The sequence below is a fragment of the Cyprinodon variegatus genome, unplaced genomic scaffold (genome assembly GCF_000732505.1).
Source record: "Cyprinodon variegatus isolate N-32 unplaced genomic scaffold, C_variegatus-1.0 Scaffold7, whole genome shotgun sequence".
In the NCBI taxonomy this organism is placed as follows: Eukaryota; Metazoa; Chordata; class Actinopteri; order Cyprinodontiformes; family Cyprinodontidae; genus Cyprinodon; species Cyprinodon variegatus.
In genome coordinates, this window is record NW_015150460.1 from 1,031,488 (window position 1) to 1,045,793 (window position 14,306).

Here is a 14,306-nt window from a genome sequence, read left to right on the forward strand (position 1 = left end):
TTTTCATAAGCTTTCAGTATTTTTACATTTGGACCCGTTTTAACCACGCAGTTGTTGGAGATGCAGATAGTTATGGTATCTTAAAAGTATTTTTAAATTTGAACTTTGCTCTCACATGAGATTTTTTCCAATTTTTCTGTTTTCTACATAGCTTAGAATTGGTATTTTTACTGACTTATTTACAAAATGCTTCACTAATAGTTGTCCTACCAACAGATTCTCCAACCTGAGCTGTAAAACCCAGCAGCTTCTTCTGAATGATTGTGGGGCTTTGTCTTTTTCCTAAATTAGAGCTTATTTTGCTTATTGTTTATGTTTACTCTGCCTTTAAGTTTTTCATAACCTTAAAGCCTGTGAAGTGTGGGCTTCATGATGCTGATTGTTTTATAAAAAGAATCAAAGAATAGCTTAATGTCTAATAAATCATTTTATGTAAAAGTCTCCTTCATGCTCATTCTAAAGGAAATATTAGGCTGTTATGGACATCGCTAAAGGAATTAGGGTGGGTTATTACAGATTATTTGTAAAGGAAAAATCTTTTATGTTGATTGCAATATTTGGGGGAAAAAATTCACTGAAAATTTGTCTGTATAATAAGAAAACTTCCACAAATATTCTTTGCAAAATCTGAGAACTGCAATACATGTCTGTAAAGGACATTCTGATTCAGATAGAAATACTCGCTAACAAACAGCTTTCAAAGCTGTTTAATGCTGAAAGAAACTAGATATTTTTCTGGTACAGGAAAGTATGGAGCAGAACAGCTTCGTAGAAAAGAATGGATTTAAAGATTATGGTTTGGAAACAAGAAAGCTTGCTTAACATGCCAAAAATGATCGATTATAGTCCTTGATGGCTGTTCTTCTGGGACTATATCATTACCACATTTATCTGATGGTATCCAAAGTAATGAGAGAATGGAAACATGGGGAAAGGAGGAAAAATACAGATTTGTTGCCATGTTTGTACATTTATACCCACTCTAATATTTGAGACACTTTACCCAATGCCTTAATGGAATATTTTCTGCTCTTTAATAACTAGGAACTATTGTTTTCCTACGTGTCGCCTCTTTAGAACCACTCAAGGACATTACAAGACTACAGTGCATGCATAAGACCAGCTAAGGAGTAAAATAGCTGGCATTTCCCCCAAGGAGAACTGATAAACTGTTTGACAGGAAAGGCCGTGCAAAAGACCGCATTCCTCGTCAACCTTGTAAGGCTATTTTTACGACTGAGGGGCCTTTAGAGCAGGCATCTTTTGTTAAGCCCTGCAGTGTGGAACAGGAAAGCCTGGTTTGAATTGTGTCCTAAGAGTTTGGCCCTAATCTCAGTCTCTTGTCACAATCTACACATCCATCCTAATCCAGTTCTGTTTGTGGGCTGTCTTCACCCATCACTACAGATGAACTCTCTGACTTTGTGGCACTATTGACTAACTCTTGACTCCAAAGAGATGGAATTGGGCCAGAGTTCTTTCAAGTATGTCTAGACAATGAAAATAATCCATATTACCAACAGTGAATTTGGAGAGTTTCCCAGAAAATATCTGAGATCTGTCTAGATTGCTTTAGCTCAGCCTCTATTTTTCTTACAAAAGGATGTTTGTTCTTTTCATGTTTATATACACTGTTTATTCATTTTTTTTACAGGGAGATTCCTCTGATTAAAAATCCCTTAGAGGCAAAAGTCCCCTTCAGAATAATCTGTTTGTCTTGTGTCGGTACAGTGTCATTTGTCAGTTCCTGAGAGTCACTGTGGGCATGCTTTGTGGGATAAGAAGCCAAATTAACACCCTGGTTAAAAGGAGAGAAGATTAATATTAAGGCATAAACCGGAAATCATTCACATTTGTGCGAATGGATATCAGTAGTTAAGGAAAGAAGTGTGGATTCCTGGTTTTCACAATCTTTAACATTATTTGACACTTTAAAGAAATGAAAAATCTGTTTTCTGGTAGACTGAATTATCTTCCAGTGTCATGTGACCATCTTGAATTTAATTAACTGTATCACCAGATGCTGAAATATTTAAAAATTATTTTCTAAACCAGGGGTCTTCAACATTTTCCAGGCCAAGGACCCCCAAACAGATGGCGATGGAGCGGGGACCCCCTAATTATATATATTGTATGAAATAGTGTTCTATCAAACTGGTCCTATAGTCACTCTATTACAGATGGATTAATGTAACTAAAGTAATTTCTCCCTGGGATTATTAAAATATTTCTGATTCCTGGTTGATGGGACAGGTGTTGTGAATGAAACGGTGCCCAGCTTGAAAGAGCTCCTTTGTGTCTCTGAATGTGTGCATTGATAATGGGTGGTTCTAGACAGGGGCCAACCGGGGCCAGTGCCCCCTATAGATCATGTTCTGGCCCCTGTTATGGCCCCTGTACTGAATACATAATACTCCAAATTCTAATGATGATATGCACTGGAACAGAGATTGTTACTGTTACGTTCTTTGGATCTATTTCATTTTTCTTCTTTACAAATTCTGTTTTACTAATTATTTAAAAACAATAAGGTGATAGCTTCAGTGGTATTGAGATAGGATCCCAATCCCCATCTGCTATATGTTTTTTCAAAACAAATGGCTCTAATTTTTACAGCTGAATTTATCTGTTTTTCTTGAGTTCTAATTCAGATTTTATAGAAACCGGTAATTTTAACTTAAAGTCAAAAATATGTAAAAATTCCTAAATTCTGAATGTATATTGACATAAGAGGACATATCATTTTAATGAAACCTAATTGAACAGAAATTTAATTTCATGCAGCTATATTCGTATATTTGAATCGTTTGCCCTGTTTTTTATTTCATGTTTTTCTGTTCCCCCATGAAAACACGCTGGCCCCCTCCTAGCCCCCTGGTACATTTGGTCTAGAACCGCCACTGGCATTGATGACTGAAAGACATCTCCTGCCTCCATTTATCTTTTTACTACAGTGTGTTTAATTCATGTTAATATGTATTTAAAGACATTTTAATTAGTGGAAAAAATTGCAGAGAATAAAAAAAAAAAAAAAAAAAAAAGTCTACCCAACCAAAACTTTTGCGACCCCCATGCAGTACCTTCTTGGACCCCCTAGGGGTTGCAGACCCTTGATGAAGACCTAAGGTCTAAACAATTAAAACATATTAATGGGTTGGTGATTTCAGAAAGGCGTTCACAAAATCAAAAGTATTGTTTTAGGAAAATGCAGAAACTTGTTGGTAAATATAGCTTTTCAATATCTCGATTCAGAAAAGTTACACAGTTAACCCCTTGAACCCTACGGACCCACCGGCGGGTCCAGCTGCTACATGACCTCGTAATTTTACCAAACCCCCAGTATTGATGTAAAAAACACATTTGGCACAGTTTGGTGACATTTATGGATAAATGTTCCAAAATGGCCTCTCCGCCTAAGAAATTTCTCACTAATACCATTCTAAAATAAATATGATTCATCTGATTGAGTCCACATTTTGTATATTTTTACACAACATTTAGATTTGAAAGTCTGTACTACTTTTTTGTGCTATAAATAATATTTTGGTAGTGTTTTGCAATGTTTATTTCAAAGAAAATTTTGGCGAGGTTCAAAAAATGCAAAATATTTTGTATTTTGTCCCTAATATTTCAGGCAGGGTCAAAGCTACAATGGTGCTGACACCAGAAAACCATTCTATGACATCTTACCTTTACAGATGTACCAAAAGTTTCTTCTTAAATCTAATAGCTTTGAGGCTATAAGTTATTCACTTTTGTGTGTTTTTGTCAGGCAGAAATTTATTTATACCCCCTTAGGGTGTAAGAGGTTTTAAACATAGATGCACAGCATGTATTCGGTAAGAAAACTGTTATACAGTGAAAACCTGGCAAGACTCCTGTTCAACACTCAGCTAAAAGAGTTGGGTTGAGCAAGAAGTATATTCCCATATAATAAAGAAAACATGAATAGCACTAAATTGATTTTATTTTTACAACTTCTGTCTGAGGATCTGTTCATAAAAGTGACATGAAAAGGACTTAAAACCAATAGCAATAACAGATTTGTCTTTATACAGCTTAGAAAAAAGAAGCCGTTAGATAAAGAAGCACAAACTCTGGCAAAGAGTAAGTCACTGAAATCACTGTAAATGCTTGAAAAACATGAAAGTTTTGGGACACTATCTACAAAATAAGATTAAAAACTCTCTATCTTCAGAATGTATACTCTTTATATTCAGACCAATGCTGCCTTTTCTGACACTAAAGCCTTGAAATATGCTGGTGTGAATAAAGGCTGTATTTTTGCTTTCTCAAGAAATTTATTTCAAAATTATATTCACGACTTTTCACAGAGAAAAATAACAAATCATTTTTCTGATGGAATAGAGGAGCAGTAATGCATTCTAAGTACCTAAGTTCTCTCTAAGGTTTAAAGCAATAAATGTTTTATTTCTGTTTTCAGCAGGGATGTATATTCTTAGTGTCATTCTGTCATTTTGATGGATTTACACCAATATTGCTTTAGAAAAGCCTGTGTGTGTAAAAATAATTGTGCTATAAGATGATCAGAAAGGATTGCCAGAAAAACATTTTAATGTCTGCTTGTGCATTCTACTTTTTGTTTATTTTAATATGCTTTGAGGTTTCCTTTTTCCTCTCCCAACATCTGCATTAACCGTTTCCTTCTGTTATCCTTTCCTCCTTCAGAGCCTAGATGAGCTGGATGATGACGATGCAGGAGAAAAAGACAGAAGGGAAGAAGAGGAGCTGGTTCAGGCCAACACTTTCCAGAACGAGTCCCTGATAGTTGACCCAGCTACTGGCTACTTGGTGGTAGGAGCTTCAAACACACACTGGTGATGTCTTTCCCCAGCCTGCTGCGATCAGAACGCTGCACAGATTGGTACTTTAGTCCTGCCAAACAGAGGCACTGTTGCACAGGGAGACACAGGGAGCAAAATGAATAAAGCAGTGATGCAAAACACAAAGGTGTCTCACCATTTCATCATTTCTGAGAACACAAGTAAAAAGAGAAATGAAAGAACTGAAAATGCCTCTAAAACTGTTTAACTTTTGGTGAAGGCATGTCCTTAAGAGGAGGTGTTTAAAAATGAAACATGTTACCTCTCTGAGTTACATTCAGACTGTATTACCACCTCTTTTTATATATGTTTGCTTTGTGGAGATTTTTTTCTAAGCTTGCCATGCAGCAGTGTGATTATTATGTTGAAGAAGGAACCTTTGTAGAGAAAGAATGCACTTCCTCCTATTAACTTTGATAAGTGTTCTGAAAAATGAAAGCAAAAGCAAATTCATTAAAAACATATTCATAATTTAAGTCTTCTTTTTAGTGCAGCTTGTTTAAAAAAAACAAACCCACCATCTTCTTTCACATTAGCTTCAAATGAACAAATAGTGATTTCCAATAAAAATCCAAACACAGAAGGGGGCTGAGAGTCATCCAGCTGTGTAGCAGTGACTACAAACTAATTTAGCTTTTTATTTCTGACTGACATGAAAATTACCTTTTTTTTTTTCAAGCAGGAAAAAAATAAATCAGTTAAATCTTCGCTGTGTGAGAACTCGGTGTTGATGAAGATAGTCGTCATATTCCAGATGGGTTGGATGTTTTGCATCAGTGGGCTTATTTTGTTTTGGGCTGAAACTGTCTGAGGTTGTTTACATAAGCAGAGACTTGTGTATGAAATATGTACACAAATACCGTGCTAACAGGAAGAATGTGACGGCACCTGCTGAGACATGGTCTTTATAAAAAAAAAAAAAAAAAAACTAAACAAAGAACATTTGGCTATTTACCAAGTTACTGGTAAACAAATTCAATTAAATTCAGTTTATTTATATTGTGCCAGTTCACATGTGTCACCTCAAGGCACTTTACAGTTCACCAGATCATGCAGTCAAATTGATTCAAAGTTTTCTATCTAAGGAAAACCAGTTGATTGCATTGACCCATTGACTCGAAGGCAATCCCTCACACTAAGCATGCTTGTAGCGACAGTGGAGAGGAAAAACTCCCTTTTAACAGGAAGGAACCTGAAGCAGAACCAGGCTCAATGTGAGCGGCCATCTGCTGAGGCCGACTGGGGTTCAAGGAGACAAAAGCAGAGATACAAAAAACAGCTGTAAAAGGCGGCTCCGTCCACACAGCCAGGCAGACGAGCTCCGAGCCAGCTCCCATGCCTGACGACAAAGAGAGCACATCCAGCCAGCCACAGCCAGAGAAACAGGACCACACCAAGAAACAGGCCGATCTCCAACACCTATAAACAAAGGTTTTAATGGCTGCAGCACAGCTGAAGGCTTTTAGCTACAGTTTGTGGACTTCCTGGCAGTAAAGAATTACAATAGTCCAGCCTTGAAGTAACAAATGCATGGACTATTTTCTCCGCATCACCCCTGGACAGGAGATTTCTCATTTTTGCAATATTGCCCAGATGAAAAAAGGAAGCAAATGGTATGAAGTTCAGCTTTTATCTGATTTAGCAGAGGAGACGTCATCAGTCGATTAGTTTAGAAGAGATATATATTAGAGCCCGAGAAATACGAAAGACAAACGTCACAATATTGATTTTTTCCTTTTCATTGTTTTTATTTTTTTTATTTTCTGATCCAAAAACAAACCTTTGTAGTTGTGCTCCCAACTAGATGCTACCAAACCTTCCTGGAGCCAATATATCAGCTGGAAGGGTTCAATGTAATCATGGAATGGATGTTTGTCATAAAAAAGATGCAAGTCTTTGACAGGAAACAGAGATTTCTCAAAATGTAAATGGATCAGATTTTGTTTTTCCTCCCTCACCAGAAGCAGATGCTCTACAAGAATTATTTTTGCCCCAGGATAATCTTAAATGATCAACCAAAAACTCAAGGAATTAAACTCTGCACTTCATTGCTGTACAATAGTAGATTACCATTGCATAGTCAACAGTCAGACCATCAAAGCAACTTAGAGTATTTATGAAAAGCATAAGGGTTTTCCTTACTGTCGGTATAAAGAGTGAGCTGACATCCAGAATTGACTGAAAGTAAATCTAAAAGAGAAATTTTCAGCAAATTCCATTCACTTCTGTTAGGTTTTACAAAATGACTGGATGATTTGTTAAAAGGTTTTCTTTACGATTTTGGCATTACAAAAGCTTTTTTTCTAAATGATATATTACAGGCTGAATGGGTTTATTGCACCAATTTTAAAGCCTTTAGACTCAGATATAAACACTATACTGGTGTTAATGTTTCATGCATTGATACCCAAAGTTAAAATCATTACTCATGGTCAAATTGGTGCTTTTTAATCGTTTATAAGAATAAATACTGTCTGACTGGATTAAGCTACATACATTACTGCAGTTTGAAATGGAAAACTAAAAATCTGTGACCAGAATTCCTGCTAAATTGAATCTTTCACCTCCATGTATGCGCTTACAGAAAAACAGATGTGGATGAGGAGGATCTTGCCAGTCTTTTCTCTCTGTCACTCATTTAAAACAGGGTTTTTTGTTTCTGACAGCCTTCGCTATAAGCAGCAGGGATACATTTTTACTGTGGTTCCCCCTCACAGCTATCAGACGTGCTTGTCGAGCACCTCGTATCATAAAGAGACAAGTGATTGCCATGGCAGCAGCATTATGATATACAGTCTTCACCTGTTAGCTGGTATGAAGATATCTGGAGGAAAAACTCTTCAAAAGAAGCTCAGGTTCAGATTCTTTTCAGCTGCATCTGATCGTTAAATCTCTCTCCAAGTTCCAGGGCACTACTTCCAAACAAAACAAGCCGTAAATTTTCTTTTCATAACAAAAGGGCCGACTTATGTTTACGAGCATGGAAAACTCTTTGGCATCCGTGTGTTTTCATGTTTTAGCTCTGCGATTCTTCTGCAGACATGTGGTCCTTTTTAACAAGCAAGTCCTGCAGGAAGGGAAATTTCATAATTAAATGCTCTAACATATGGAGCATAACTTAAAATTATCTGCTTTCAATGTGACAGCAGGTTTGTCTCCCTCTCACCCAACCTGGAGCAGATAAACGGATTACCACCTAGAATAAACTCTTTTACCAGCATCACCTACTTTAATTATCACACAGGGTTCTGACGCAGAACATCTTAGAAAAAACAGGGAATTGTTTAGCCACCTTCAAAGGCAGAAGCTTCTTTTCCTTGGTTCCCTTTTCTATATGAAAGGATGTGTGATCAAATTAACACCTCTTCATCACAGATCACAGCTGAAGTATTTATCTCTGTCTGTAATAATGCAAGTAAGGTAATACTGTAGATAAGACAGTGTTTGAAATGTGAGCTTACTTTTGTAGTCAGAAAACTTAGGTATAAATGGATGGTTTACCTAAAGGGACAACAGAAATGTGCATTAAATGGTTTTATACTAAATGCTTTTTTTGCTCTAAAAAAAAAAAAAAAAAAAAAAGTGGAGGCATTTCAAATGAAAAGATGAAAGCGAACTTGGAGATAATTTTCTTTAAGCATTGAACGCATCAGTCTAGATGAAAGCAAAGGTTGAATGTGCCCTTACCACGAACACTTGACACGTTTCCACCTTTACTCCATCAAATATTGACATTTTGAAATCTTTTTCTTCAGCTGGTGTCAAACTCTGACAGCATCTTAATAAAGTGTGTGAGTAGTGAGAACCATTCTGTCTAACAATAGGCCTGTAAGGCACAGAGGAATCAGATTTAACCTTGATAGTTCCAGTTAAATGTTGAGTAAATGTCAGTAAAATGTTTTCATTTAAAAAACACATTTTCCATTTGTCTCCCAGGATCAGAACCTTTGCTCTTCCTGAAAAGACCACATGCTTTATTTTTTTATTTTTTGCGGAATTGCTAGATGCATCAAGAAGAAAATGCAGATCCTTTGTACTAGTCTAAATGTATCCCTGTTTGGTGACATAAAACACAATAGTTCAAATTATCTTATAAGCAGAGTCTATAAATGCTGAGATAATTTTATATTGAGCCATCTAGACTTAAAATGGACTGTCCAAACCTGATATTAATTCCAGTTTACATGACCCAGCCTGACCAGAGATCTGCACAAACTCTATAAAACTGAGATAAGCTTTAAAAAAATATTGTTCACTTATAAAAATTAGATTACTTTGCAGATATTTCTGTGTCTGAGCTCTGAAGCATACTGGCATAAACAGAGGCTTACTGCTCCATATGGACCAACCTTTGCTCTTAAATTCCTACACCTAACTGATGTGTTTAGGTGTCTGAAACTCTGTTTAATGATGCGGCAAATTGAATTTTGGAGGGTTGTTTCTTTCTGTTTAGGTTATGCAATGCTCTTCATTAGGGCCGCCCTAAATGAACTTTTTCATTTCTGACACGATTCTGTTATTATAGCTTTGAGTATTGACCAATCAGGTCCAATATCAGCACAAATTATACTTACTTTCATTACTTATTTTGTAATGTTAAACACAGATCAAAAAGGTATGAGGAAAAACTGACCTATTTATTATTAACTGATGAGTGACAAACTTTAAACACAAGATGGAAGTGGAGTGCTTTTATCAGCTATTTAAATTGCAGATTCTAGATGCAGTTTGATATATATTCTATATTTGTTGAAAAATAAAATTGTAAATGAAAAAATTGTTTCTGTTGTATAAAGTAAAGGCAAACAGGTGGTAATTATTAGCAATTAGCAAAACACGCTCAATAAAGAAGTGGTTCTGCAGGTGGGAACCACTGACCACTTCTCAATACCTATGCTTTCTGGCTAATGTTTTGTCCCTTTTAGATGGTGTTGGTGCTTTCACACTCATGGTAGCATGAGACAGACTCTACAACCCACTCTAGTGGTTTAGGTAGTGGAGTTCATCCAGCTGTCGCAAGGTTTGCTCTGTCTGTCAGTGTAGTGTCGGAGGCTGTAGGAGGGCAAAGCCCCAGCAGCAGGACCGCTACCTTCCACCTTTGAGCAAGGAGGAACAGGAGGAGCACTGCCAGAGCCCTGCAAAATGACCTCCAGCAGGCCACAAATGTGCATGTTTCTGCACAAACGGTTAGAAACCCACTCCATGAGGATGGTTTGAGGGCCTGACGTCCACAGATGGGGGTTTTGCTCACAGCCCAACACCATGTAGGACGATTGGCATTTGCCAGAGAACACCAGGATTGGCAAATTCACCACTGGCACCCTGTGCTCTTCATAGATGAAAGCAGGTTCACACTGAGCACATGAGTCTGAAGACACTATGGAGAGGCATCTGCTGCCTGCAACATCCTTTAGCATGACCAGCTGGACAGTGGGTCAGTAATAGTGCGGCGTGCCATTTCTTTGGAGGAACAGTCCTCCATGTGCTCACCAGAGTTGGCATGACTGCCATTAGGTAAAAAGATGAGATCCTCAGACCCCTGAGAGACCATCGGCCAGTGCGTTTGGCACTGGGTTCCTCATAAGATGAAGGCATTGAAGCTATAGAGTGGTTCGTTCGTTCCCCAGACCTGATTCTGATTGAGAAGATGTGGGACATCATGTCTCAATCCATCTACGAGAGTCACGTTGCACCACAGGCTGTTCAGGAGTTGGTGAATGCTTTAGTTTAGTTCTGGGAGGAGATCCCTCAGGACACCATCTACCACCGCATCATGGAGCATGCCTGGGTGTTGTAGGGAGGTCATACAAGCCCGTGGAGGCCACACACAATACTGAGCCTCATTTTGACCTATTTTAAAGTCATTACATCAAATAATATATTTATGTTTGATTTGGTTGTCAGCAGATTCGACTTTCTACAGAACAAAGGATGCTTTGAGTGTTCCCTTTATTTTTATGAGCAGCGTATATTCACAGATTTCCTTCATATTTTAAAGAAGTTTAGAATTTCATTATTTGTACCTAGATATTTGTGTCTAGATAAAGTATTGGGTAACAATGAACAACATATTTTCCCCCACTGTTAATGTCTAAATGTTGGATCAATCATTTAATCTATTTGTCTTCTCACCCATCAATCTGTTTAATGTTTAGCTCTCCTCCTTTTGTCAGTTTTTAGATTCAAATTAATAAGCTGAAATCAAAGGAAAATATTTCTGAATAATTAAAGTACTAAACTTAGGACTTCACACTTGGAAGTCTGGTATCTTAAATATGGGAAAGTGGGACATTTTGATGGCGTTTTAAGGGCTGCGGGACTCACACCAACCAGTCTTTGTTGAGAGAACAAGACTAACTGCCTTCTTATAATTTTAATCTCCTTAATCTTGCTTCCATGTTTCCAGTAGATTTTAGAAATGCACATAAAAAGAGGAGCTTAGAAGATTTATCCAGTTAGAATCATGAATAATTAAGTATGTTTGAGGTTTTGATTAAATGCACAGATGGCTTTGTGTGTTTACTCTTGTTATGTATTCATTCCGTTATTGGGGGATGTATTTCTGTGTTGTATTGCCTGTGTTGCTCTGCTTCCAATGAGCTTTAAAGCACGGGCGCAGCAGCAGTTTGATTGCTAATGGAAGCCATGACACATCAAGCTCAGATCAGGAAGAATTTATTTCCCTTCACAGATTTCTCATACTTTATTCAACATATGCCATTGTGCGGAGGCACGGGAGTAAACACACATTTAGGTGGCATATTTATTTAAATCGGTCTTTTTGATTGAGGTAAACAGTCTGTAGATGTGTTTTGTGGATGCAAATATAAAAAAGTGAAAAAAAATAGAATAATCTTTTGTCTTCCAGTTCAGACATTTCCTATGAATTAAGAGTAAGGTCAGGAGTTAGTTAAATACTTCTAACTTTGTCATTTTTTAGGGTGTAGGAGCTGTACATCCAAATTTATTTTTGTTTTAAATTTGACCCATTTCTGCCTAAATTCATGTTTCTGCTGGAAATGTACTGAAATCTTGCAAGAATCACACTTTACTGACCTTCATCCTTTCATATCTCAGAGATGAAGGTCACAATCCGACTGCAGGTATCGCACGGTGTGTCATTCTCCAAGATGGCTGCATGCAGAAGGGTGAAGCAAAAAAAAAAAAAAACTCTGACTGATGGAGCCCAGCAGTCCCATAGCTCTTCAATCAACCTTAGGACCCTTCACTACCCAGAACCTCAGGAAAAAGGAGATCCGTATTTATCTCTCCGAACTGGTGACACACACTTCATTTTCTCAGAAGCGTGGTTTTCCTGAAGGCAATGCCACTCACTGCAAAATAGATCTAAACAATCTTTAGATCTTTTTTAGACGATAAAATGATAGGGAGAAAATAAGAAAAACAACTTCCACTTCCATGTTTCAGAAAAAGATTGCCTTTTCCAACTTGAGGCTACAGAGTTCCTGTTGAACTATGAAATGAAACAAAGCCCATCTATATCAGCTCAGCAGATGCTGCTTTTGAACTTTCATACACAACCTTAAGGCTACTTCTAAATGCTCCTCCTGTTGAATTTATTTTCTTTCTCTGGATGTTGTTGTTGTTCTCATGTTGAGCTAAAACAACCTAAGGCAGATGAAACCAACTCTGATGTTTTTCTGCTAATGCATTGTTTATGCAAATAAGAGATAATTCTTTCCATTTGTTTTGCAGGAAACCCCAAGAGCTGGATCTGGACGTTATAAGAGGTGAGAGTCTTATTTAAAATTTGGAGAAGTTCAAAGTCTTATGTTTTCTGACAAATCTGTCAAGAGAGCGAATAGAAGCCTGGAGATAATAACTGCTAGACTTTATCTGAAATTGTTGGACTGTTTAGATTTCAGTGACATTTTCTTCCCTCAAAGCTTGTTTCTTGCTGTTATGGTTCAAAAAGGATGATGGCTAATGGCTGTTTTTTGAACAGTAGCTGACAGGACACCATCTGGACCTATGACACTTTGTTCAGGGCATCACTTCCATGCTGTGGCAGGCATGCGGTGCTGAAAGTAAATGGCTTGCTTTGAAAGGTTTGGTGGAAAATGACTGGGTCAGTTGGGTTTAGCTTCGCTTCGGCATTTGATGAAAGGCTCTCTAACTTTTTCCTCTCATGGACATCTACGGGTATTATGTTTGTATCCATTCCTACCACATATGTTTCCCTTTCAGCATATTGTTCAGTTTGTTAAGAGCTTTCCGTATTTTTTTCTTTGCTTTTACTATCAAGTATAAAGTGCAATAATTATTCCTTTTGCTGCCTGTGCAATCAAAGTGAACAGTTGTAGTCCATCCCAAATCCCGTTTCTCAGGCAGACATCCAATCTGTCTGTGTAATTATGGCTTCTGCCCCATCAGCTGGCCTTGCTACACTTGGACGCTCTGCAATCCTGCAGCAGATAACCTGCCAGGTGGGCTGGGCAGTATGAGAGGGCTAAAAGAGAGGCAATACAAAGCACTTTGCAATTTACTGCCTTTAAAACATTCGGATTCACAGGTGTAAAACCACCCCAAAATATTTTTATTTCATTGGGACAGGGTGGTATGGCTTTAAAATAAAATCTCCCCATACTTTCAAACCAAATATATATTTTTTCCTTTCTGTTATGAAAACAAATAAAAAAATCTGTGCAGCTGTATAAGCTGTGAAAAAGGCTTGTGAAACAGGTTAGCAGGCCCTGTCGTTGCAAACAATGAAAATATAACACTCAAGTAGTGGTATGACACAGTTAACTGGTAAAAATACACCTTGGAGTGAAAATTTTACTGGCTGACTACAGCTCTATTTCTGAAATGTCTGATTTAAAAAAAGAGAAAGGGGGGAAAATGAAGTGCTTTCTGATGTCAGTTGATCTCTGGCATAATCTGTAATCAGTTAACTTTTGATTAAAATGTTACCTTTAGCAAATATGGGCAGGTGTATTAGCTCTTTTTGCTCCTCTGGGCAACCATCATCCTACAAGCCGTCCTCTTGCAGTAGCCGCAGTATTCCCATTTACCTGACCTCCTTACGTTTCAGAGCGCAGTGGTGCGAGTGTTGCTGCCCGTTGGGAAAAACCAAAGCCAGGGGAAAAAGTTCAGCGGGCTCTTCTCCTCCAGTCATCATTCAATCTGTAGAACTAGCAGGGAGGGGCTGGGATACCGCAGCTCTTCATAACCTCAGCACTTCCTCTCTGTTGAGATAATATGAAAAATCAGGTGGAAAAACTACACACAGTCCTACTAACTGTGTGTTAGAACAATAGATGAAAGAGTGATTCGAGCACTAATCATGGTCAAACAGTTATTTCTGCACATACATGGAATAAATTCACCACAACTTCTGTTCAAAATATAAGATTTTATTAACAAAAATCATTCAGCTCCACGTCAAACGTATTCCAGTTTAACACTCTTAACTAAGACTAGTAAAACTCAACTAAACTA

General features: G+C 37.6%; 1 protein-coding gene across 2 annotated transcripts in view; it reads left to right on the plus strand.

The window, feature by feature from the left end:
- Nucleotides 1-14,306, plus strand: part of pawr (PRKC, apoptosis, WT1, regulator) — a 77,219-nt gene that overhangs the window by 46,835 nt on the left and 16,078 nt on the right. For both annotated transcript variants that reach the window (XM_015376599.1, XM_015376590.1), the window contains exons 3-4: nt 4,690-4,815; nt 12,561-12,595. In XM_015376599.1, the coding sequence (XP_015232085.1) occupies nt 4,690-4,815; nt 12,561-12,595 (161 nt within the window). The remainder of the gene's footprint in view (nt 1-4,689; nt 4,816-12,560; nt 12,596-14,306) is intronic.